Below are 27,353 nucleotides of genomic sequence, written 5' to 3'. Positions count from 1 at the left end.
AAACAGCCTTACATTTCTGCAGATTTTTTTCTCAATAACAATCACAGTCTCTTAGTTTTCAACACTTGTTTTTTTTTCAAAAGCGAACAGTGGAAACGCAAACAAGAATAACAAACATCCTCTCGCGTTCAAGTGCATGACAATTGTAGCCGCCTGGTGGAGCAAAAGAGTCAGTGAGATGAAAAAAGGCCACGGCAAAAAGGTCTGACATACGAAATGGAACCCATTCGATGACACAATACAGAAAGCAAAATTTCAAAAAGGTTCGTAGATCCGGTGGTTTATAACATTCGTTAACTAATAAGCAAGGCAATAAGGTCTGTAAACATGTGTGCACGTAAAATGAATAGTCACTTTTGAAAGACAATTATGCAATGTGCCTAGACTTGGCATGAAGCGACGTTCGTAAGGGAAGACTCGTATATCACTACAGAAAGCGCTGACAGTAGAATAAGTGTAAATGAAAAAGCACTAGCCTTGGCAAGGCACTTAATGCACACGATTACAGCAAAGCAAGCTTATGGCTGACTGTTTGCAAAGGGAAGCTCCGATATAGAATTGACACGAAATAATGGTCTGATTCTTGCAATAAAGGCCCTCTACGCGTACACATTGAACTTGAAGTAAACTCAATTTTGTCCGTACGTTTTGCAGTAGGCATTGTAGTTTTGTATGCGAAACCAAGAGTTAATTTCGGTTGTTAAGTAGTATAACTTTATAAAGTTTGCCTGAATTTATTGAATTAGGTGTTAGGTGCCAAAATCTGTTTAAGAGAGTCTGTGAGTATTTGAACTTGTCTGGAGGATCAGAGTTTGCTTTGAACGTACAGCTTGAATTTTATCATACATTCATGTCTCATAACATCATACTGCGCAAAAGGTTACAGCGGGCTGGATGACAGTGGCAATGTTTTGAAGGAAGAGTTTGTTAGTAAGGCAAGACTACAGAAACGATTTAATAAGTTGGATAAATGTAACTTGCCAAGGGATGGAAAACTTCACAAGAGTAAGAATGGCAAAACATATTCTACATGCAAATATGAGGCTGTCCTAGTGCAATGACAGGGAAAAGGCCAAACTGATGAAGAATTGAATAAATACTAGGAAATGGTTCATTTTTTGTCGTGTAGAAAGATGATAAATTTTCGGATTGTAACATGCGACTAAGGGGTGGATGTGAAAAACTTAAACTGATGAAAATAGCAGTCTAGTTGTGTTGGCGCTTTTCGATGACCATTCTTGGCGTAAGCGGGAAAAAACGCTAAGCTTTGGGCAAGAATACTGGATTTTTGCGAGATGTTTGCGTAGGTAATGACTCAATATATACATGGAAGTGTAAGGTTGTGCAGAATATAAATACAAATTTAAGAAGAAATAGATGTCGGGCACAGTGTTGCCCAAAAGTAAACGAGCACTGTAAGAATGAATACTGTGTGGACAGCACGTAATGCGCAATTATTTTGGGGAAATATTGTCCAACTATACGTGTTTTCTTTACAACAGAATGTAGGTGGTATTGTAAGAATTTGCTGGCTTATTCGAATTTTTGTGGGTGCTTTTCTGTTTTGCTTGCCAATCCTGGCTTGTGTGGTCGAAGTCTACCTTTCTGTTTGGTTGTTGAGTTGTCCCATAATGCACCAGTAAGTGTAATATCCACCAATCACGAAGCGTTTTACTTTGTATCAGTTGCTGCTGCAGTCTTCGTTACTGAAGCTGTGTCGGCCTCTGTAAGACTGCTGGCTGGTAGACCGATTGTTGATTGTAGTTTCAGCATCATCGTGCTTAAAATCCGGTAGCAAATACCGACGCAGGTATCTGTTTAAATGTAGGCAATGTTTAGTTAGTCCTGATAGTCAAAAACACCTTTTCCACATTCTATATAACGCTTGGGTACGAAGCACCAATGTAGAAGAGATGCGAAACAGTGCCAGAATAAAGAATCTATAAGCATATAATGAAACGTAAGGTTATGGTTTCAATTAATCCTCATTCCTAAGAAAGCTTTCCATGTCCACGCTTCTGACTGTGTCAAAGTGCTCAGTTTAACTAACCTTTTTAGTAATTGTATTCTAGGGGTAGAATGAATTGTGATAACCGTTTCGAGGAGCGAAAGACTAATAAAATGTTTTTTGTAATAGCGAATGCTTGCAATTAGTACCCAAAGTACGTTTTGCCTCCAGTATAATTCTAAATTCTGTAGACAAAACCTTTTGCGGATGTGTCTTTTTACCTGTTTGTGATTCTTGCAATAGATTGTCTGTATTTGTGATTCTCCGTTTCGTGATCGGTGCTACCCGGTCTTTGTGCGTTGCTTCGTTTTGGATGGTCAGAGCCACGCAGGCAGCACTTTGGAATACCTTTCTGTAAAAACAAGTCGAAATGTAGAAACGAAACTTACAAGTTTTAAGTATTGACAAATTCAACATTATTTACAATAAGTCTGCATTTCATTCAATGAATGATTTTTTTAGGGAAGAATGTTCCTTTGTAAGTTCAAAATTCCAATTTTAATTGGGAACCCTTGCCTCAAAGAGACTTGGTCTTTTTATAACAGTTACAAAAGCGTCGCCTCAGTGCAGAAATAGTTGGCAATATTTAAAATGCACATAAATTTATTTTTGGTATAAACCCCGAAGCGTTGATGCACTCTAACGGATACCAAGCATTCCGTATGGCAAGGCACAGGATATGGTGAGATTCGAACCCAAGACAGCCGTTCCCGCACGTGCGCTCTACCAACTGATCTACACAGGCTGTCAATAGACCGCGCGTACTATGATTGAAATGGAACTAAACACAAAAAAAGAAAATTTGAGAAAGTTGGTACCTTTATGAAATCGAGGAAGTTTCTGACATCTCTGGGTGAAGGGATGAGATTCATTGGCGGTGGTCGTGGATAAATCCCTTTTCTGATAAACTTCATCCACATTCCTGATCGGTGATATTTCCATTCAACCTCGGCATTGTCTCGAACCCGGTCAAATGAATGGGACATCATAGCGATGAGCATGTTGAGCATGATCACCACCGCCCATAAGTGAAAGAACATTGAGATACAGAGACCGACCCATTCTGTAATGGGCAACTGTGAACACATAAAGGCATTGTTTAGGAAATCTTCTTAACTGATGAAATGCAGTCACATGAAAACTGTAGTATAGATGAGCCTTTGGTTCGTATGTTTTAGGTTCGTGTCCAACAGCAAGTGTGTCAAGATCAAGGCAACTTTATGACACCCAAAGCAAAAAAAATAAAGGAAGCTGCATATTTTCCCAATTTGGTCGAAAATTGATTTACTAAAACGCATTTTTTACAATTTAATGTCGCAAAGACCTTGAGGTACTGTTTTGTGGGTAACTCCAGTTTGATTTATTAGTGTCAACAAAATTATTGTATCAGGTAAGCCTAAACAAGAAACTTCAACATGAACGGTCTTTACCTTGGATGCTTGTTCCGGTATTTTCACTGCAACAGGCGGTTCAAGTCTCCATCCGTATCCATACAACGTCCAGTACTGTTGCAGTAACGAATTCCCCACACTTGAATATACAGGAGAACACGGACTACTGTCGTTAAAGCCATCACCGTCTTCACAAACCTTTTGCCCTAATGAGGTTAGATTCCGTTCCAATCGTATCCGCTCGATCCTGGCCTAAAAAAGTTATCAGTTTTTGAAAGGAATGTGTTTTTGTGTGGCTGGAAAACCTTTAGTGCTTTCCACGTACGACAACCTCCTGTCGTGGGTTCGAATCCCACTGCAGGCTAGATTTTTCTAGTCTACGCCTTGCCATATGGGGTGAATGCTTGGTGACCGGCTGATTCAGTATAACGGCTTTAATGGGCCTGGCGTACTGTGATTTGTGAAAGGTATGTGTTTTTGTGTGGCCGGAAAACCTACAGTGTTATCACAGAGGAACGGAACACTATACCGAGTTTGGCACGCGAGGTGATTTTTAATAGCATGTCAAACCATTTGGGAGTTATTCTCGTACTTTTGATATCCTTTAAACCTGTAAGATTTTTTCGTTTTCAGTTTGTTTTAAAGTAACAATCTCAAAAAACCATGGCCACATTCACAAAGATGTCTGATTAGTAGCTACACACAAAACTTTTCATCGGTGTTCTCTTTGATTTATGTCCCAATATACTAATTTACAATCTCTTTGCTTGCTGATTGGGAATTTTGTACATTAGAAACGAAAAATGATGACTTACTTCACCGTAGGCCCAATATAGCTGAGTCATGGCAAGAGCACAAGCAAAGAAAGTAATGACGAAAAGGAAGAGAAACCGGATTGTGTCCACGATCATCTTGTCAAGGGATAGTTGCAGTGGACCTAAATGCAAACAGTTATAATTAAACTTGTGGTTTGACTGTAAAAATGGGTATTCGTTAAAATGGATATCTGTCAAACTGAATACTGTCAAAATGGATAACATATTTGTCAAACTCAGGACTGTAAGCGTGGATATCTGTCAAACTGAAGATTGTCAAAATAGATATTTGTCAAACCGAGGACTGTCAAAATGGATACTTGTCAAACTAAAGAGTGTCAACTTCAGTCTAATTAAAGTCTATTTAGGTAAACACAAACTGAAGATTGTACTTGAACAAGTGAAATTCGTCAAACAGGAAAAGTGAACTTTAGCGTTGAATACATTTAACTGACAATGTGGTATAAACACAGACGAAACACTTTTCTGTGGTGTTTAACGAACTGTTTTACCCAGCCTTACCGAATGTGCGGTCAATGTAAAGCAGCTCCAATGCTCTGATATGGATTAAAATGGTGACAAACGCCAAACAAGCCTCAGAAAGCGAGATCAGAACCGTTTCATTTATGAACCATTGGTCTCTGTTGCACTATATCAGCAGAAAAGCATAGTTAGGTATTGTTGATTTAGGTATTTCTACTGTATCGTAAAAGTACATAATTCCAGTGAAAAAACGCCAGATTAAGACTTAAAGTTAAATTGATTACCAAACATGCCATTTTTTTCTTCGAACAACTTTGCATGTGGTCGTATTGCGTCTTCTGGTTACGTTAGAATATCTTGTGTTGGATTTTTTCGATTTGGAAAGTGGTGACTATGGTCCAAAACTACAACACCGTTGCTATGTTAAAGCGAGGCCGTGAAAGCTTTTTTCTTTGTGTACACCGTGGCAAGGACGGATTTAAACCAATAACCTCTGGAGCAGAAACGAGTCGCTCTGTTTACTATCGTGGCACACTTACCTCTCTAATAAGGGTTGTTGGGGGGCATTGGTGCAATGGATTGTGAAGCACGACATCGACAATCTTCAATATAATCACTAAAGCGAACAAACACGTTGTGCCCACGTCGTTCAACCGCCACTGGTTCGTGAAGTTTTGAGCAAAAGGAACTTCGCGAAACTTCTTTAACTGAAAAATATGGAATACATGAAAAGTGATACCTTACCATGTTAATCACAGGATTTATCAGGTCTACTACAGGTGCGTCAAGCTAGTCACGTGAAGAACAGTGGTTATTGACCAGGGGGGCACGCCCCCTAGGGAGGCGTCAGAAAAATCCAAAGGGGGCGTGAGTTCAAAGTTAAATAAACAAATTTAATCTGTATTTTGCAAGTGGAGTGCATTGTTTTTGAGCAAACAACAAACGAGTTGTAAAGAAAAACCGAATATTATGACGCAATACCCCGTGACGTAACACACATTTTAAATAATCACATACAGGCAATGTCTTTAGTTCATCTGTTTACAACTAGGCTGGGGAGACTTCTGGTAGTCCCATTGGTGCATATGTGTGTTCAAAACTTTGGGTAGATTTTCCACTAAAAGAAAACAGCTTTTTGCCTGTTTCAGAGAGGGGCGTGAAGTACCAGACAACATCTTAGTGGCGTGGACCAAAAAAAGACAAAAGACTTGCTGGGTTAGAAAAAAACTCAAACACATCACAAGAGCTTATCTATGGCTGGAGGCTGGTGCTCTACCAACATTCTTTAACATAAAGAATTTAGTTTAGGTTATTTCGCTTGGTGAAAGAAAACATAGCGACATAATTCCACCAAAGCAATCAGCAAGCCGGAAATAGCTGCGCAAAGTCCAAACGTTATGGAGCGCAAAACAGTGAATGGCGCACACTCGGTGCATAAAGGCTGAACGCGTTGCCAGTACCGCCACCGCGTTATGTTTCTATCTGCTTGTACAGCACTAGCAAAAATTGCGCCTGTTACAATCTATTGAAGAGCCATTTTCGGAATGTCGACTACATTTATTTACAGTTACACTCACCTCATCCACGAACCGAGCTATGATCCACACAAAGAGTAACCACTCGATGGCTGACGGTTGCATTCCCAGACAATCACACTTTGAATACGTCATAATTATTAGTCGAAGATCGATCAACATAACGAACATGATTTCCGAAGCCATGTGACATCCTAAGTTCACCATCGGGTTACGTAAAAGACTGCCGACTCTGAAGAACATAAAACACTTGTTGTTCTGTCCTCTGAATTATAAAACATCTGATAGATGGCGACAAAGAGTAATATTAAGTGGTTATGAGTGTGCCCATTTTGTTTGGGTTTGCAGCTTTGCGAACAAGTATTCATTAGATAAAAATCTTATGTGACGTTGCAAAACTGTAGGATTTACATGGATTCCCATACAAAACTGTAGGATTTACGGCAAACAGCACATAAATGTTTCCTACAGCTATTTCTAACCACGTTTGTAAGCCAGAGTATCGGTGATCAAAAAATTGGTTAGGTACAATAGCCAAATAATCAACTTACTTTGAGTCTGGTGCGACGATAAATGCAAGACAGAGGAAGGGGAATATAATACTAAGAAAAGCCCGAGCAAAAAGGGTCCTCCAGCCGTGCTCGCTTTCAAACAGGGTTCCTTGTCGAATACAGGACAATGCCAGTTGACAGTTATCATGTGCAACAAAGCGTTTCATCCGCACCTCGAATCCGCGTTGCATAGGGGCCAGGTAGTTCTTCTGCAGCGTCTGTAAAAGTACGTAATGCTCAAAGTATTTTATAGTTTTCCGAGGACATGGTTTTGCTGATGCGTTTCTACGACCAGAATAACATAAAGTAGAAAACTTTTGGGTCTGAATTCGACTGTATGGAAAGCTGATAGAAGTCAAAATCGTATTTTTAATATTTGTCCACCGATCAATGACAAACTTTATGCTTTGGTGAATTTGTTTGGGTCGGTGCTATGGAAATACACTAAAATTTAGTTTTTAGTGACTAAATTGATGACTTTGTCACTAGATGGCGGAGTGTAGTCGTAAACCGAACGAATGACTTGGTTTTTGTATAGTTTGCGCAGGAGGAAGCTATTACATCGTTTTTAAAGTTAAATAAGTCTTTCCAATATTGTGTACCCCATACATAAGCTACAGCCAAATGAAGCCTTGGGACATGGGACCATTTTTGTAATAGCAATTAAAAAACGCCACATGCAAAAACGACGGAAAGATGTCATATTTTTAAACAATCGCTTTTTCCAACAGACCCCATTTTAATTAAATTTTCTGATTTAAATAGGCCTACTAAAAAAAATCGTTTCAGACGAGTAGACGACCCAGTTTTTATTGCGTTGAACCGAAAGATTTTAAATTTTACACAGCCTGTGTTATAAAGCAATCTGTCCTGTCAGCTAGGGAATACTTTAAGTAGCCAGTTGATTGACGTGACAGATTGTAGCGTACACAGAGTTGCGCTTTATGCGTTTATGCACGACATGACCAACCACATTATTACCATGTACCACCCGGTAAAGATTTAATATGCCGGTTCGAAGCATGTCAAATTTTATCTGCAAGACAAATCAAGAATAGAATTGATAAATTTATCCTAGCCGCCAAAATTTAATTAACGTGACTTTTAATTATTTCTGATCTTAACCTATAACGTATTTAATAACGCTTTTGTATTAACCCGTGTGCGCAAGATTGGTTGTGTATATTTATAAAACGAGTTAAGTGACAAGCTTTGTGCAACCAACCATGTAACTTTATCAAAATTGTTACTTAAATTTGCACAGTTAGTTAATCACCATTATTTTTGGCCAAGCCCTATTCCATTCTTTAAATCGTTATTTTACCTTAGCTGGTTTTGTAACTGTGCAATGGTTAAACGAAACATGACTTACAAGTTAAGAAGGCTGCACTTGTGACAAAGTGTTTAAGATTGTTTAGGCCACAATTTCTAGTGAGTTCGGGCTATATAGAGCACAACACACGCAACCGTATGCAAGCAACCACATCTAACATTTTATTAGGAGTGCTGGTCAATTTGACATTAAATCTCATGACATGCTAATACGGTTGATAAGAGCAGAAAATGAGTGTTAAAGGATTTTTTCTGTTTGTAAAGGGATTTTAGGGTGACTTACCTTCCGTGGTTGACCGGGTGGATCAAAACGTAGGAGGTCTGCTAAATCAGAGGGTGATCTCACTTCGCTTAAAAGATCACAGGCAAAATCCTCGACCTAGAGACAAAAACATGTAAAATTAACCAAAACCAGCAATAAATAAGCATTTTGGCACCGAATGAGTAAGATTGAAAAGTAAAGTTTAAATTTTGGAACACCATGTACGAATTTGTTCATCGGTTTCTTGATGAAAATAACGGTCCAAATAGACGTAAAAAGCGACAAAGGAAATGCTTATGCATGTTTACGTCTATTTGGGCCATTATTTTCATCATTATGTTCTAAACTGCTGTGCAGAAAAATACGTCGTTCAGTTTTGCTTTGTCATTCTTGTTTAGCCCGAAATCAAGTTTTGGCTCAAACTAGTTTTTTAGATGTTGTGTCAGGTATTGAGAAAACCTTTGACCCATTTGACACCCCTTGTTCCTAAACAGTTGTACCCGAGACAAAAATACGAGTCATTGGGTTTTGGTGACCCATGTTTTTAGGCTTTTAAGATATAGAGGACATGTAACTTGTCACGTCCAAAAAGTTTGTGTCACGTGATTTTCAGTGCGGTCAGGTGACCAACACGAAACGCGTGGGACTGAATTTGAGTTCAGGAAACACTGACAATGTTACTGGGGATGTTTTACAGAAAATAAGCTAGTCTTGAACCGGTTGGAATGCATTAACAAAGTAACTGTGCTTGATTGCGTGCAAACCGACAAAAGCAAACTGCTCTTTACTCCAAAAACATGGTTTAAAATTTTAACCATAACTGTATCAAGTAATTGTAGGCAAAAGTTTAGATAATAGTAATAGTTCTGGCAGATTAAGTGACAGTTGTATATATTTGAAGATTAAAACACAGTTTGACAAGTTTTGTTTTGTTTTTAAGGGCTTGAAAAGTAGTTTTGTTACGTTAGGTTTGCACCCAATAATCAATGTGGCAATACTCGACTATAAAGCAAAAATTTTGAATCATTGCCCAGGGAACAAATGCCAAGTAGGCCCTGGGTTTAAGTATAACAAAACCAACAGAAAAATAAATTGTTAAATTTGAACACAACTTTTCATGTTTTTACACTTTAACCTATTTTTGTGTGATGTTTTATTGACCTATACAGAGAATGCCGCTGTTTAGGGTCTCTTCAAGCAATTATTTGGGTAAAAGCGTTGGATAATCATGCGTGTCGCCGGAGTTTATAAAAGCTGAAAACATGGTCGTAAATTACAGGGCAGGTAGTGTAATTTACCTGTTCAGCGAGGGGAACGTATAAAGATCGTGCGGTTGGTTCAGTGTTTGCTTTCTTCTTTAACTTGCGGTAAAGCCCGAAAATGTTTTCCAGAAAGTCACGACAGTCTGTACAAATTATTTTTTCATGAATTGAATAAGAGTTTTTTAAGCAAAAACACGCCAGTTGTAACCACAACAGTTACTCAAATAACAAACACTGTGGAAAGTTCATAGATAAAATATCTACTATAGTAGATAAAAAAAACTTTCTGAAAGCTTGTGTTTAAATATTTGCAGACGTTTAACAAATTTGTCGTTCAACTGGTGTAATGCTAAACAAAGTACTAGTTTATTTGCAGACGTTTAAAAAATCTGCATTACGATGTGACTTCTTGCAAGTTTCGTTATCAATCAAGCGCTAGTATTTCCTAAAACCGTATTTTTTGTGTTTTTGTACATTTTACGAGCGATATGCAACCGATTAAAGTGTGTTTTCAAACCCGCTATCCGCGCACACCACCATATCGTTTCACAATTATTTGAAAATGCAACAGCAATCGGGTTGTAACTTTAACCCTTTTTCATATACATACCGTCGTCTCCTTCCGTAAACATCATGATCATATACGCAGGACTTGCCCGTGCTCGGTAGTACAAAATCTTGTTGTTCGAAGCGTCCCAGCTTTTTTCCAGTACAGTGGTAAAGGGTTTAACTTGGTTGTTGTTATCAATGTTACGGTCGCTTCGACGCGAAAATAGCCGTTTCAACGTATTTTGGCTTGATATTCTGAAATAACAATTCATGACTATTTGCATCTAACAAACTAGGAGGCATTTTGTCAGGAACTACAAAACACTGCAATGTCACAGTTTTGGGTCAAATAACGTTAGAATTACGTAAACATTTTTTGACAGTCACACAATGATTGCAGTATACAGCTTAAATTAAGCCAATTTTTGGGTTGTGTTTTAATCTTATTTAAAAGGGCATTACTGCATGCTGCTGAACTAAAATGGCATTGTGCTATTATTGTGGGGACAAGAATGTCAGTGGTAAGCCTCGTCGGTTTGCATTTACTTTACATTTTCAAACAGAAATTTTGTAAAACTCGCAAAGGTTATAATTTTTGTACGTTTTCGCTTTTAGTTGTATAAGATTGGGTGCAAAAGACGCCATGAAATAACCCTAACTGGCAGTAGTATTGCAGCTCAATACAGAATGACAGGTATGTTGTGATTACAAACGTTAGACCTACACAACAGACTAGGTTACTGCAAAAAGCAATATAAAAATCTGCAAATTGCTAAAGTAAGTTATGTGTTTATAATACGAAAATTGTTCGAAACTTTTTTGGTTTTGGTCTATTTAGAAAGAGTTTTGTTTCGGGGTATTTTGTCCCAGGATTGTTTGGTTTGCTCTGCATGGTTGGTCAAGCGTACGATTCTTAAAAAAAAAAATTGTTGTGGGCAAAAAATTCCGCTCATTGTTTAGGCGAGGAAGCGCTCTTGACTTTTGCGAAACAACTAGGGTCGAAAATGTTGAAGAAGGTAAAAGATGGAGGATTTTGGCGAATTAAGTGTCTACTTACATATGCAAAGACAAATCAATATAAATGTCACAAAATACACAAAAACATTGCCAGCGAAGTTGAATAAAACGTATTCATTTTATTGAACAGACGTTTGGACAAAAAAACTTTTGTCATCATCAGTGAAATATAAAGTCGAAAACGTCTGTTCAATAAAACGAATACGTTTTATTTAACTTTGCTGGCAATTTGTTTTGTACTAAAGCTACTATTTAAGTCCGTGTCTTGTGTACCTATAACGAAAAAATGTTGCTAAAAATAATTACGATTTTGTATCTATACCTTGTCGGTTGTAACAAAGGTGATATTATCCAGCTGCAGACAGTGCACACTGTTTCGACCTATAAGGTCTTATCAGTACAACTGGTGACAGTACTTGTATTGGCATAGTCTAGCCATCCAACGGCATTCCAACAGACCGGCGGTATTAATGAGACCTTATAGGTCGAAACAGTGTGCACGGTCTGCAGCTTTTCATTTATTTGCTCTATGCTTTTACATTGGTATTGTCCAAATAGGGAAAAAATAGCGCAAAAATTCGTCTGTTCTGTAGTGTATGTTTTCACAAGGGCGTTAAAAATCTTGCGCTTACTTGAATCCGTGTGAATGTAGGATCTTCAACATGACGTAATCATTCTTGTGTGCAGCGAGTTGAATTGGTGTCAATCCTAGATGTAGAAAATGGATGTTAAAACTATGGGGTCGAATTTTAGTCAGATGCACAACTCAAGCGTTGTAAGTCGGTCCATTCGGGCCTGACATCACAATATATGTCCTTATTTTTTGTTATATTAAGTAGCTATTTCCTGGACTTAACCCAATGCCCAACAGCACTAAAACGACTTATTTAAGGCCATTGTCAATTGTGTTTGTATTTGTCTTTCCGTTGGCTTTCATGTGTAGACCTGTAAATCAAACTTTCGGGCCTAAGCGGGCTTTTTAAAAACGATTAGGGTTTCGACCGTTATTTGGGTTTGTAATTTCGGTTTCGGTGCCCAATTTTAGACATATATACAACTCTGGTACAACTAGCATACGAGTGATATACCTAAAATACTAATGTACTTTAATCACAACCGGCGAATACCCGCTTTTTTGAACTTGAAACCCCAGATTTGGACTAAAACTGACATTGATATTATGATGTATCTGGGACCCTACTGCTGGACAAAAAACACTTTTTAGTATTGAAGTGCATGCCCACAAGTTGTGCACCCCCTGGTGTAAAACAACAACGTTTCGTGCGCTTTTAGGCGAAATTACAGCAAAATAATTTGCTTCAAATCGTTTTGCCTACGTTTTAATCAATCTACGTTTTTACTGCACAATAGTGGTTTTCCCTTTAAAGGAACAATATTTCAAGTTTAAACCTACAAATTAAGAGACTTTAAATCATGTACTTGTTAACGTTTACAGCAGTCTCGAAAAATCCTGGTTTTGCGTAACATTTGGAACAAAATTAAATTTAGGATATGAGGTCACTTTACTTTATTAAACGTGACTTGACGTCATCACTGACTAAACGTATGTTTTAGTTTACTGGATATTAAGATTTATTTTACTGCTTCGTGAACAATGTACAGTGCCGTTAATAACACTTTAAAGGTCATGGAAGGGATAAAGGATTAATGAAACTTTTTCAAAGAGTATTATCCTTGGCCTACATATGCGACTTTTAATAGCATTTCCTACAAAACAATGGGTCTATTTTGACTTCGTGCAAATGTCTGGCCTGGCGGAGTTTTTATTTTGGTAGTTAGGTAGACAACGTGCATTTAACATCAAGCAAAACTTTTTTATGTCGAGCCATATCCGTTTTTCTACATAAAAAGTAAAATTTAGAACATCCTATTATTAATTGTGACGCGAATGTGAAAGAATTGTGACTGCTATTGTTATTTCGGGTTGTACTATTAATGCCCCTCTATATGCAAATGATTATGCATTCAATATATCTAAGTTGAAATAGAAACAGTACAGTCAGCCTATCTTATCTGCATGTTTCCTATGACATAATGGGATAAGTTTACAACTGCGTTATGATGGCCATGACTTGTACAACAAATAATTCAAAGTCAATTTAATGTCTCGCCCAATTGTCATTAAGTTATGCAATGGCCGTTTTTTAACAGCATACACTGAATTGGTTTTGAACTGATTTTCTTTTTTATCTTAAACAAAAAAATAGCTCTCGCATAACTTGGTTCTATGATTGCATGATTGTAAGACTTACGTAAAATAACATACGGAAACATATATGCAGCCTTGAACCAGATTAAACGTAACTCCAAACTAAGAGCATTAAAAATCTGTGATCAATAAACCCTTGGCTAAAACAAAATAGACCTGACTAATTTTGTTTCAATCAACGTTTTTTTTAAATAACAGTGATCGTCAGTTAAAGCTTCGTTTTCAATTATTCAAATCATACACTGAAAATTTGTTTTAATTGAGAAGGTTTTACGTGGAAATGTCAGTTTACCTGCTGGGTAAAATGAATCTTCCCCAGTTATAACTTGCTGCCGGTTTGTATCGTGTTCCATAAACAGTTCAACGATGTCGTAGAAGCCGAAGTCAATGGCGTGATACAGGCATTCGTCGATTTCCACCTACAACACAAATGTCACCAATATTGTCCTTTATCTGTTGAAATTGTTTTTGATTTCATAAAAACCCAACCAAATTAGAAATTATTTGCATTTAGTTTGGTTTTGTAATTTGCAAATCGATGCAAATTAGTAGTGGGATATAGCTGCATTGTGTTCTATTTGAATTGATGCGGAGACTTGTTTTTTAAAAATTGATTTTAAATTTTATAGATTTTGCGACATGTGATTTCTAACTTAAAAGAATGTTACAATTGAATTGCACCTTATTTTTCTTTAAATTTTCAAGAAAATTGACATGGGTTGCATTTATTAGGTTATACAGGCAAAAATAAATGGTGACTAGTAAAAAAATGCAAAAAAGCAGATAATTAATCATTAGATAAATCATTAGCGCCTTGAGAACCATAAGTATTGTCCGAGAAGCTTCTGTTGTGACTCCATGTACATGAGCTTACCTTATAAGATAGGAGCATGGTCATCATATCCCTATCCCTGTTCAGCATAGCAATGAAAAGTGCCGAACGTCCCCATTCGTCCCGGCAGTTCTTGTTAAACTTTCTTGTGTCAGGACCGGGTGATTTACCACCTTTTCTCCCCTTTGAGGTGCTGTGCCTAGTGGTCGGGCGAGTGGTGGTTATAACAGGCAGGTGGGCCTTTGAGGCTCGTTTTTGGCGCTTTGCTAAGGCCCAGCGTGTAGCTACCGATGGTTTTGTCTCCGAAGGACTGTCTCGCGATTCGACAACGTCCATTTCGATCACGGTTTCGGGTTCCTTAGTGTCTCCGTTGAGTTTTGTTTCCTTTGGTTTCTTTAAGGCTGGCTTTGCTGGTTTCTTTCCGTTGGCACAGATTTCGACTTTTTTCGGTTTTTCATCGATGTCGACGCGTTCGTCGGCCGACGTGTCGCTGGAGTCGACATCAGTGTTGTAATCTTCTAGGATCTCACGCGCCTCTTCTATATCCCCGTTTTCCACAGCCCTAATCACATATTTTTATCAGTTTTTAAGACGTACGACTATTTTAGTACAAAGATCAACCCACAACAAAAGTTTTGATAAAATTGTACTGCTTTTCAACTTATATTGCTACTTGGCATATTAGGAAACGATCTTCCAAGATGGCCGAGTTGTTAGTATACAGCCGCCTTAAGTTCACGGGGTTGTGGGTTCTGATACCGGCTCGTCCATTTACCCCACATACTGTTAGAGTTGTAGGTAGGACCAGATATTTTGGGTCTGGTTCGGGTTGGAGGTAGGACCAGATATGGTCAGAAGGTTAAGACCAGATATTAAATGGTAGGATGTGGTTAGATGTTGTATGGTTGAATAAGGTGGGACCAGATATGGTTATTTTGGGATGTGGTTTTAATAAAATGGACTTAATTCGGGACTTCACACTCGGCATCATTTGCGCCATAACTTCAACTTTTTGGCCTAATTTATACTTCGTTTATTCAGGAAATTGGGGTTGTCTGGCTTTTCATGCCTGCTCCTTACCTTAGGAAGTTCAGTTCTTCGTCTGCGGCTTCTTTATGCGTGAAATACATGTTTGTAAATGTTGCCACGGTCCGTAGTTTTGCGTATGTCGACTTGGAGTGGCGAGGAAGAGTGCCGTACTGACCGGAATCCTGTTTTTGAGCTTTGCCATTTTGTCTCCGGTCCAAGGTCGAGGCGTGTCTGGCGAAGACACAAATAATGGTCAGGTTTTCGAGTTTTAAAAGTTGATTGTCGCTTGGAATTATTGCCAATCCGTAATTTGAAGTATATAACTGTCTATATGTCGCAATACCATCGTTTACAAACAAGCCTTAACGTTTTTGTTACCCTTTTTAAGTAATCTTTTTAAGTTACTTATTTTGAGCAAGTTACTCTTTTTGACAATTTTACAGCAGATTCTACACAGCTAAAAACACATTAAACCCATTTTGTGCATTGGATTATTTTTCTGCAAATTATTAAAGGCTAAGGTTTTCCAGTTTAGACCAAAAACAATTTAAAAGGTAACATTTGGCCGTTGGACAAAAATTTGACATTTCGAAACCAAATATTTTCCGAAGCCACAAGAAACGGTCTCTCGTTTACTAAATCTCGATTTGGTTTCTTTTAGCATGATTTGTTTGCATTTTTGCAATTCTTGCAAACAATCGCATTTTTGACCGAAAATACTTGAAAGGAATTTCATACAACATAATTATCCCGCAAAACCAGCATTAAAAAAACAATCAAAATGAAAAACCTACGTGAAAACAACTTACGAATACAAATATTTCTTATCAAATTAATTTTTAACGCTCAAATCTCTAATAATCAGCTTACTCTGGTTTAGGTGAAGGATGAGGTTGATGCATCCTGGCTGATATGATGTGACTTGGGGCAAGGAGATGTCGAAATGAGACTGGTTCACTCAGCACGTCCTCATCGGAGGAGAAGTGAGCGTGATGACGAGTCGACATCACAACAGTCGGATGCGAATCTTCTGCTGTGAAAAAAAAAAGAATTGGAGGGTTAGTTTCTAAACTTAATAATTTCAGTTTTTACTGTCTTGTTTTGCGTTTGATGACGTCATTCAATTGCCTGGTGTGACGTCACAACTTTGTGAATTACAGAACCACTGTCGAAGTTCTTAGTATATTTCGGGATTTGTTTTTAACAACTAAAACTGATGTAGGGCTTTATGTTACATTGTAGGTAGGTGTTCAAACGAGCTCCTTTTCATTTTTTTGCATTACTTGTGTTGAGTTTAATTCATTTCACTCAAAAAACATTACGACACAAATGCACTTTAACTATTGCCACCATACCGAAAATAGCTGCGCAACTTGAAATGTTAGAGAGAGCAAAAAGGTGGACCAGAGTGTAGCTATACTCTGTATGACAGAATTTTATGTGATAGGAGCTACAAGAAAGTCTGTTTGTCGCACTATTAGTAAACGTAGTTAATGTTTTCGTTTATGTTTGTTTTATGATAAATACAGTTTTTAGCAAAATTTTGAACGACTGTTTAGGACCTAAGCTTTTTGCAACACATTTTAAAGTCATAACACAGTCGAACATCTGGATGTGTTGATTGGGTTATGACTCCGAAAATAAATGAATGGCATTATATCAGCGCGTATTACGCCACTCGCGCAAGCTGGTGACATCATACATCTGAACAGTCTATGATTATTACAGGCCAAAAGTGAGTGTAACTGCTTGATGTTTTTAGTCTTAGTGTACACACTGAGGCCTTTAGTGAAATAATAACCTGTGATGCGACCGCAAGGGTTGTCTGCATTGATCTGGTGAGGCATTTTCTCACGATTTTGCGGTTTTCGTCGTTTGTCGTCACAACGTGCTGTTAGCAAGTTTACTGAGGCGTTGCAGTAACTTGACACGCTAACTGCAGGTCTCGTGTTGTAGTTTAAACCTCTATTGGAATTTTCTCGCAGTGGCCTATTCACAATGCGCTATCATTTATGAAGGGGCATGTTTGCCATATACTTATATATGCACGGTGCATATATTTGCTAAGCGCAAAACTGATGTTACTTTGGAACACTATATAAGTATCTGTCCATAAGTTTGATGATGAAAACTACGACCCAAATAGACGTAAAAAGCGACATCAAAATACACTTAAAAAGCGACATGTTAAAGCATGTCGCTTTTTATATCTATTTGGGCCGTTATTTTCATCATTAATACTTCAAGTAGTAAAAAACTAAATTATTATAATTAGTTTTAAATTTTCGTTTGATTGTTGAGTGTAACACGCCAAACTACAGCCCGTTATGTGACGGCTAATCTTTAGAGTCGGTAAAAACAAATTTGTAAATAACATACACCTGCAATCAGTTCATAGTCTTCCGTGGTAAACAGCATAACTCTTAATATATCGCACAAAAATCCAACTGGTAATTTTTTTTTCGACCACTGTTGCATATCTAACAGTTACATAGGCGTGTGATTTGATAACTGGACAATTGTCTTCTAATTTTCTTCCTTTTATGGGACTGCTTTGAATATGAACTTTTGCAAAACGAGGGTAGCATGATAACATTTTGAAATCATTGTCGTTTTCAGCATGAGCCATGCATTGTTACATGTTGGACTGCATATTTTGCATTTACTGGTTAGGAGAAACGGTAAGGGCAAGGGGTGGTATCAATTGTTGCGCGTCCCCTTGGTGAAACAATAGCCACGGGGCTTGGGCTACACTCAGTAATTTACTTGTTTTGTCTTATCTATCTCTTCTATCATTTATTGCATGAGAACCGTTTACTGTCCTCGGGCCGTTGCCGGTCACTGGGGTTTACAGCGGGTCGTACAGAAACTTTGCATTCTGCAGCTGAACATAAGAAACACAATGCAAGCGATTATAACTCACTCTACATGTTGTGGTTTTGTACGTGATTTCAGTAAAACACTCTATACCTCTCACCAATCAGCGTCAGGGTGGCCCTATTGCAATAAATTTGCATAGACCTAACATTAGTTATGATATTGAAAGTTCACTAAAAACTGCAATGTTTAAACCGACTCGCAGCGCAAATAAATTTTGCCGATCTCCTAATCAAAGTGCCCTGTTGGATTATAAAATTTTCGCTGTTTGTGATGGGTCGCCAGTTTGTGGGGACAAAATCTTTGGATTGAAGACCAAAGTTTTTAACCTACGATCAACAGATTTAATGTGATATCACAAAACAATAGAAAATTGAATGGAAGAGGTATTGAAGAGTTTCTCAATTACACCTGGAATGTTTATGCGTCAGTATTTGTGTTTTGAGGTGCGTAGGTGTTTGTTCACGCATCAGTTTAATTCTGACTCCCGTATTACTGAGAATTCTTTGCACAATAAATTACGTTTCTGCCTTGCATACCATGTTAAGACATTTTGTACAAGCTGGGTGAAGCTGAAATCAACAAAGTTATAGTTCGCTGCTTCTAAAGTAGAGGATTGCTGAGCCAACACGCTTGAAAAAATAACAAATGTAAATGTGTTGTAGAAGATTAAAGCATTTCCGCACCAATTGCGTTAAAAGTATTGCCTGCTGTACGTTATATAAAGTGTTGTATTGTTGTTGCGTGTTGCGTGAAAAATATCTGCGAAGGCCGCACCCTTGTGTGAATTAGTTACACAAGTTAACTAAGATAAACATACAATCATAATTGGGACCAGCCCTGAAGGGTTTTTGCAGACCGGCGATCAATGCATACTCACATATAAATCAGAGTACGCCAGGCAATTGAAGACTTCATACCAAATCATACCAATCAACTTAATTTATAGTTTTTACTTCTTTGTTCACATATATATGACATTATACACACAAGGCGAAATCTTACAAATTCAGGCTTTGCAAGTTACAACTCGATGTAAACATGAGTTAAACGCGCCAATTTACTTATGTTACCATTACAAGTTTCTATTCCGCAAAATGCACATATTAAACTCGGCTGTTGACCTTAGAATGTGTTAGTTTTATGCAAAAATAGTTTTATGACATTGTTGATAATATTGTTATGAGGTTGTCTTAGCAACAAATTTGTACTAACCGAAATCCCAAGCATAAAGTGATTGGATTCGGAATCTGTGGTCAAAAAATACAGTTGGCCTTTTTGCAAAAATCAATACCGAGGTTCCTGTATACTTTTAAAGTTTTACACTTTTGTGTCAACAACCAATTCCTTTGACCGTTTATGGGTAAAAAGTAGCAACAACTTAATGGACATCCCCAACTTGTAAAAGCTGTTTTGTTTTGTGCTTCGGGCCGTCGGCGCCATGGTTTTAAGACTCATTGCGTCTGTATGTTACCAACAGGGCCTAAAGTTATGTGGATTTGCGCCTGTAGAGTGTGGATCTTCACGGCTGAATGCTAAGGGCTTTGAAAGCATTTTTGTTGTTTCTAAAACTTTCTGTGGAAACTTCGAGAAAAACAAAATTTGGTGTCTACCTACAGTCTAACGCTTTGAGGAAATGACTGCGTCTTGCTGAGCATATATAAAAACATTGTTAAGGATTTGGGTTACATTTTTGTGGGTTATGGTCATCTATAAGGTAGAATGCGGACAATGTGGCTGCAAACTTACTTAGGATTTGCGGCTTTGTAAAAAAAATTGAAATAAATTAACTCACCTTGTTTTCTCCATGTTTACGTTTTAAATTGCCAGAAATTTACAAAATAACTGTGGATATAAATTTCAGAATGTAAGAAAACGCAAAATCTCCGACCATACTCTCAGCAGAACACGTACACAAAATGCTTTCATTGTTTGACCTTCTAAAAACTTCTTATCTGCCCATTGACCTTTACCTGCCTAAGATAGCCTTGAATTAAGGTGTCTGTGCTTATAAGGCTGCTTTATGCTTGTGCTGTCAACAAGTAATTTAGTATAGTGTTTGTTTGTTAGTTTTTTCAGAACAAAATTTTCGAAACCGTTTACAGTTTACACCAACGAAAAAACAAAAACTAATTAAAATGCATTCCCTAACTTTAACATTGTTTTTGCTACTAGTTAATGCCGAATGCATACGGCTTTGCACCACCGATAAGTGATGCGTTATTAGGAAGTCAAAGGCACCAGTCACATCGGAAATATGATGTCATTATCCTATGACGTAATTGCACTTCCTAAATATAAATATATATACTCTAATGTGTTTCTACGCGTAATTTTTAACGAACAATACTGTACTAGTCACAAAGAATGGCGAAACTGCTGCAAAAACTACGGTTGTGGTACGAATTGACAACAGAAAGATTGATAAACTCTAGAAAAATCCACCAGTTAAGCGACGGCGTGATTTAACCAGCTTTTTAGCCGTGTAACCTTGTGGGTTATCGAACCACTGCAACATGATCCAACAAATAACAGCATTTGTGGATGTAGCAAGCCGCCAAAGGCGATTAACAGCGGATATGGAGGCCTCCTATACGACCACGTCTTCCGATACGCATTGCAACTAGTCTATACATAAACGCTTAGCAATGTTTTTCTCAAGAGGAAGTCATATGACATGGGTCTGCAATTGAAACTCGTAGATCAGACCTGCTAAGTAATTATGCATAACTGAACTAGTTTTGTTATTGAAATCCTCCTAATTATGAGATTTTCTTACGGTTTTATTATCGTTAACCTTGAGAACAACCAGATGCTATTTTTGTTAAAAAACTGAAATATCTACTATTACATCACAAAACTCAAAAAATGTATTTATACTTCTAAAAATATCAATTATCCCTTTGGGTGCAATTACCCACAGGTTGAGAACCACTTTGTTCAGTGATAAATGTAATATAATTGTTTCGACATGTCCTGTCACCTTATTTTTCGAAAATGTCACCACACAACTGTATACCATTTTACCACAAAAACAGTTCAACAATACTAGATAACATCATCTAACAAGGGACTATACACGCAATTATAGCCAAAAGCAAACTCTTTACTTTTGTACCTCAATTTTGCGTTGTATAAAAAAATACATATGCGTTTAGTGCCATTTTACGCTACTTCCATTCTAGTCTTTCAATTTTAAACGGCGACCTTAAACAACGATTTCATAGGGGTGTATGTAACACACCGTTAGCTGTTGTACCAATTTACAACGAATCTTTAGACATGTTTCAGTTGAACTGCTGACTACACGTCGCACCCCGGTACCACTTCTCTTGACATGACAACCCACAGGAAAATTACCACTGTCATTTGTCATCAACACCCTAAGTCGGTTTCGGGTCTTTTGGCTTTGACATCACGAGTTTTTATAGCTGCACTGGTTAGGGGAAAGTTCTGAGCCGTGTTCGTCACGTTGATAAAACAACAAAGCCTTGCATTGTACAGCATATGTGTAGCACCAATCGGATCAACATAAACAAATGGTGATAGCCCATGACACAACGATTAACGCCGCTGGCTGTTCGATTTTCGCGATATTTTTGACTAAAACGGCAACACTCTCTGAACTAGGTTATGTAACTCACTTCAGTGTACTCTGTACTAATCAAAAACCGTTCAAGATAAAACCTCTGGAGATAGTTGCATTAATCCCTGAGGGACAATGCATTTCATGTTGAGAAAATGCGTTAAGGGAGCCTCAACACCTGAACCCTGACCCCGAAGCTTCCACAGGTTAAAGTTCACGCCTGACTCGCGGCAGTGATCAAAACAATACCAGCACAGCAGATTGATTTGGATCTATTTTAAACTCAGGGCTTTGCTTGTTTACTGCGTGGTTCGAACTGGTCGGTTAAGCATACAAGAAAATGCATTGCGCTTTCCTAAAGCTGATTAGTTTGGCTCCAATCTCGATCAAAATAAGCAAATAAAACAACCAACAAATTTCGCTTTTAATGCAGTTCAAGCTAAAATGCACATACGGCTTCCAAACTCGCCATTTTTCTTAATTAAAACCGTCTTGAGGCCTTACTAGGACAATGGCATTTCATAAATAGCTTAAAGTGAGCAAATACATTCACATTTTCCAAGTATGACCAAAAAACGTGTTAAGAAATCGTTGCATCCGGACAATCAAGTAACTTTGAAATGGCACAAGCCTGTGCGAAATGGCCAGGACATGACACTAGTCACAAGAAAAGTGACATGCCAACCAGCTGTCTGTATAATAACGCTATGGAAGTTATTTACGTTATAGGATATTCGTCATAGCGTGTACAAAACCGACGTGGGTCGGTAATAGATTTTTTAAATGTGTTTTTTTTTTCGGTCAAACGTACCTAAAAGTGGTTCCCAAACTGTAAATGCTTACGGCATAGGCCTACAGATAAACTAAATTATTTCTGTAGTACACTGTGCAGGCCGTGAACAAAAAAATTTCTAAACGGATGTATTAATTCTACACAAACAAAAAGGGGTCAGTTACGTTAATTAGCCATTTGTTACACCAGCTAAACCATTTAGTTCCAACGCTTTATCACACCTACGTTCATGTACACTGTTACTTCTATTTTTGACGCGGAATTAAACAAACATGATTGATTGAGGCTATTTTGTATCAACAATCTAATAGTTTTTGGCAAACAAATTAGGTGAGAATGCAGTGCTTATCTTACAGTATGCACGTACACATTTGTCGCCTGGCCAAAAAGACAAGATGACTTTGCAAAACAACGAAATTTTGCGGTACGTTTGGAAATTGATAGCGACGCACAGTTTGATGAATTACTACTGTATGCAGTTGGAGGAAAAGCTAGTAGCTTTTATTGAATTCAATCAATCGATGTGCAATAGTTTACGAAAGTAGCAAAAAAGTCCGACAAGATTTCATACATTGTTTTTCAGTTACCCCAATTTATTCGTATCGTTATCTTTGGGAAATAGGGCCTACTGGTCATTAACAAACACCTAAAGTTAAAACGGTTAAAAACAATGTTTGAAACACAATAAACTTGGTTTAATAAACAACCGCAAAATCCTAATGACCGGCTAAACACTTACATCGCTGATTTGTGACCTCTAATTCAGTGGTCGGCAACCGCCGGTACCGGTCCGCGAGGAGTTCGTTACCGGGCCGTATAGGTTTTCAGGTTAAATCCTATTAAACATTTTGCCCATGTATCCCGGGAATGACAAACTAATTTAGGCGTTTTTATTGCTAAATATATGTAGTTTTTTGAAGACCGGTCCGCGATAAAATTCTAGTTTCAAAAACGGTCCACAGTGCAAAAAAGGTTGCCGACCCCTGCTCTAATTAACATCACATTTATCCTAAACAAAAGGCACAAAGTACCAAGAACTTTCGTGCTGTTCTGAGCACCTTTATCTCAGTCTATCAGTTAGCTAAACTGAGCCATACATATTTTTTAAAACAAAACCGTTATTCTGCTGCAAATTTTACCCAGTGCCCACCAACTGGCTGGCTCTGAATCAAGTACAGTCGCATTTTCTTGGCTTTGCAGTCGCCCGAAAGATTATCTTCTTGCCCCGAGACGAAGCATTCAAGCGTGGCACGCTTATCAACAAACTGTGGTCGTCACGTCTTTGCAAGACCTCCGACGGCAAAACGCATTTTTTCCCTTTTTTGGGTCATTTTCTGCTTTACTAAACAAAGCATTGCTGAAGGCATGGAGTTGACTCAGTAAAGTAATCTGTTACACGGAAAGCGGGTGTAAAATCTGCGTTGTGTTTTTCTTTAAGATATATGGAGCAGAGGTTTTTCTATTAAGTTAACACACAATAAGTACTGTTTTTGTTTGCGGTACATTTTGCAGGTGAAATGCCAAAACTATTCGCAGATATCAATTTGCATCTTTATTGTTATGGCATGGACTGCTGTTTGTTGACAACTAAAATCACAAAATCATTAAGCCCTAAAACCAGATGAAATCGTCTTTTAGGAAAAAAGATTTGTCGCGACACAGTGGTTGAAAAATACTAATATATATGACACATGTGACTAAATGGATAACGTACGAAACACAAGATGACAAAAATTGTAAAAAAAAACGAGGCAAATAAAGTTTTTTGATCACCAAACACAGTCTCTCTAAGTAACCGTGCATAAAAATATTTTGCCTATAGCTTTCATATGAAAAAACGTCGCTTTCCGACGTATTTTTAGCTTCTATGTTTGACTAATTTATTTTAAACAATATTATCTCGTAAACCGTCCTCGCAAAGTTAATTCACTGACCTTCCTCAAAACTATTGAAAGACCTTCCTAGCTTCTGAAACTTATGTAACCTAACTAACGTTTCTCAAAACAAAGATTGGTGATGTAAGCACCGACGTAGCTTTATTTTTTGTATTGCGCTTTAGTGACACCACGTGGACGCACATTTTTTTAAAACTTTGTCACTGGGATGTGCAGACTAAAGGTTTTCAAAGTTGCCTATCCAGGCGCTCGGTAAAGGGCAGGAACTTGGCCGAATGGTCCGGCGTGCCTGACCCATATACAGACATAAAAAACCTGATCGGGATTCGTCCCCGGGAGAGTCCTGGGTTCGAACCCCGTGAAAAAAAAGGCGCTCGGTAAAAGGCTCAAGACATTGAAACAATATTTTGACTAACGTGAAAGCTGTTGAATATATAAACTTGGGAATCATAATTGTGATATAATTGGATAAAAGCAAAGCAATTCTGAATTCGTATTCAAGTATCTTTTCATGTCATCCAAACCAGTAGAATGCTTGTTTTGCTTTTTTCGATGTAATAGTTCTTAAAACCCGTCGTAAATAACTTATACCAATTTCTCTACTGTTTGATTACTATAAATATCAGCTTAGACCAGTGGTTTCTCAAACTGTGGTACGTCAGGGCTTTTCTGGTGGCACGCTACTAGCTTTCTGCTACAGTTAATTCAATCCACATCAAGAATTGCTGCTCAACTGACCCAACTGATCAGCCCAGTTTTTGCAGAACCAATGTCTAGGACGTTTTTTAGGAATTGCTAACATGTTGGTTTCATAGAGTAGCTAGTGTAGTCAAGAAGAACTCTTGGTCTACGATAAAAAAGTCGCCATGTGGTACGCAATCAGTATGAGTTTGAGAACCACTGGCTTAGACAAACCGCTATTTCGCACAAAAATGTTTGCACACGAAGCTATTGTAATTTTGGCATAACCAGTAAATCGGCACGTTCCAATGGTGTTGACCCTGATCTAAAGCATTTTTCTGTGTCTTGTTTGGAAAAGGGCAGTAGACCGAGTCGGGCTTGGAACCCGCAACCTTTCGAGTACAAGGCACTTGTGCCAACCACCATTTTTGCAAAGTTTTGTTTTCATTGGAATTCGAAAGTACGTTCCATTGCTTTAAGTTTTAATGCTCAACACAGTATCACAAACCCAGACTTCAGGCCACAGAAATGTAGTTTAGCACAAGTAAGTTATATCTTTTCTAGTGTTTCTTCGTAGAAGTATAAAAGCAAGTGTGCAGTGATATTTGAAAGCTAATGCCTTTTTGAAATATCCACACCCTTTGCGACATTGGCGTACAGCAGTAGGCTATATGTGGTTTTCTGTGTAACATTTGACTGAATGCGTCTTTTCGACGATTTTTCGGTTTCGACCAGGGCTTTAAAAAATTTCACCAAAACCTAAACTTTTTTATTGTATGGGCTCAATGCTTGTGTAACAGGCCGACTAAAAGGTAATTAGTTAATTATATGCCCCTATCACGTTTTATAGAGACTAGTCTATTGTTGGTAGCAAATGATTATCTTTATAACACATCAATTAGAGAGATTTGTTTAGGTTTACCAGACTTTACGTTGATCTGGATTTAGACTATTGTCGAACCACTAAGCCAAAGCTATATCCACAACCACTAAGTGGTGTTTAAACTGCGTGTGTAGTGTCCGTATTTGATCAAAGAAAACTATTTTAAGTCACAAGCAATGACAACTTACCGTTGGGGTTGCACTTGGCTTCAATCCCAAATTCCAGTCTGTTAAGTGCTCGATGACAGCCCGTGTATTTCAACAACTACTCACATGGGTTAGGTCTTATTGTAACTTACGGCTTATACGCTGAAACGATAAAATGACATGTTTTGTTAGACAACAGCTGTTGGGAATGACACAAAAAGATTTGTTTGGGCAGAATTTACCCGTTTAAAGTCTACATAGATCAACAAAACAGAAATCCGTTTTGAAACAAAAATGTCAGCATTTTTTAAAGTCGAATGGAACAAGCTATTTTAAACGCTGAATTGAAATTGCTGCTTTATCAAATTGAAAGAGCCCTTCTGGCAATTGTATTATATAGCCTACCAACGTTTCGACGCCATATACAGGTCGCCTTCATCTGGGTAAATAACACTGAATGCGCGTGGTACAGTGCACGATAAACAAAAGAAAAAAAGAATTAAACGCATGCACGTCACAACGCAACGAAAACATTGTGCGATAACGAATGATTGGGCCTCTAATATATTATGCCTGGCAGCAACAGCTATTCCTGCGTCAAGCAGATTCACTAATGGAACCTTTGTGTGCTGTATCGTTCTTGATAAGTCTGAAGCCATCCGACGTTTATTTCAAGATATAGGCTACACATGCATTTCGTACTCGACTGTGGACTCCATCCATCGTATACTGAGTCTTTTCTGACTCGTGATCATATAATGTAGGCCTACTACACACAGTTTATACTGTAATTCTCTCCATTGCTTACAGAAACTATATCCTTCCAAAGGAAAACTTTTAATCTAATCACCTACAGTTTAATCTAATCACCTACAGCCTGAAGTTGTCCATGTACCGAAAAACTCACATTTAATCCAAATTCTCAAGTGTTTTCAACCACAAAGCGTTAAACCTTAAGCTCAGAACTGTTTACTAAAGCGATTGTAGGTTCCAATATGTGTTATAAACTTCACGAAGACCTATATTCACACAGATAGACCTTGAATTATTTAATATCATGTGACCAGTAATTTACTTGCAAACAATTTCCCCAAGGAATAAATGTAGTTCGGACTTGAAGTGGTCAAAACCCTAGGAGCAAGTCCACGACGTGGTTTATTTAATCAGCAAGCAAGGAGCCTTAAATTCATATTAGA

The 27,353-nt window shown here is 37.9% G+C and overlaps 1 protein-coding gene across 4 annotated transcripts; it reads right to left on the bottom strand.

The window, feature by feature from the left end:
- Positions 1–51: 51 nt before the first annotated feature.
- LOC145224791 (short transient receptor potential channel 4-like) lies at positions 52–26,315 on the bottom strand. 4 transcript variants are annotated; one of them, XM_080091369.1, is made up of 18 exons: positions 26,200–26,315; positions 16,167–16,329; positions 15,348–15,527; positions 14,310–14,829; positions 13,728–13,854; positions 11,838–11,913; positions 10,250–10,443; positions 9,676–9,782; positions 8,399–8,494; positions 6,784–7,001; positions 6,275–6,464; positions 5,237–5,404; positions 4,737–4,863; positions 4,215–4,336; positions 3,439–3,651; positions 2,827–3,084; positions 2,230–2,360; positions 52–1,814 (listed from the first exon to the last, which is right to left on the bottom strand). In XM_080091369.1, exons 2-18 carry the CDS (start codon positions 16,301–16,303, stop codon positions 1,682–1,684), a joined length of 2,997 nt encoding a protein of 998 aa, XP_079947495.1. In that variant the 5' UTR covers positions 16,304–16,329; positions 26,200–26,315; the 3' UTR covers positions 52–1,681. The 4 variants fall into 4 exon arrangements, with proteins under 4 accessions (XP_079947495.1, XP_079947496.1, XP_079947494.1 ...); XM_080091370.1 differs by having other exon boundaries at positions 16,167–16,326; XM_080091368.1 differs by lacking the exon at positions 26,200–26,315 and adding an exon at positions 19,969–20,037.
- Between the last annotated feature and the right edge of the window lie 1,038 nt (positions 26,316–27,353).

The sequence above is a fragment of the Phallusia mammillata genome, chromosome 4 (genome assembly GCF_965637545.1).
Source record: "Phallusia mammillata chromosome 4, kaPhaMamm4.hap1.1, whole genome shotgun sequence".
NCBI lineage: Eukaryota > Metazoa > Chordata > Ascidiacea > Phlebobranchia > Ascidiidae > Phallusia > Phallusia mammillata.
Note: the sequence above shows the minus strand (reverse complement) of the source record. Positions and strands in the feature narration are given on the sequence as shown.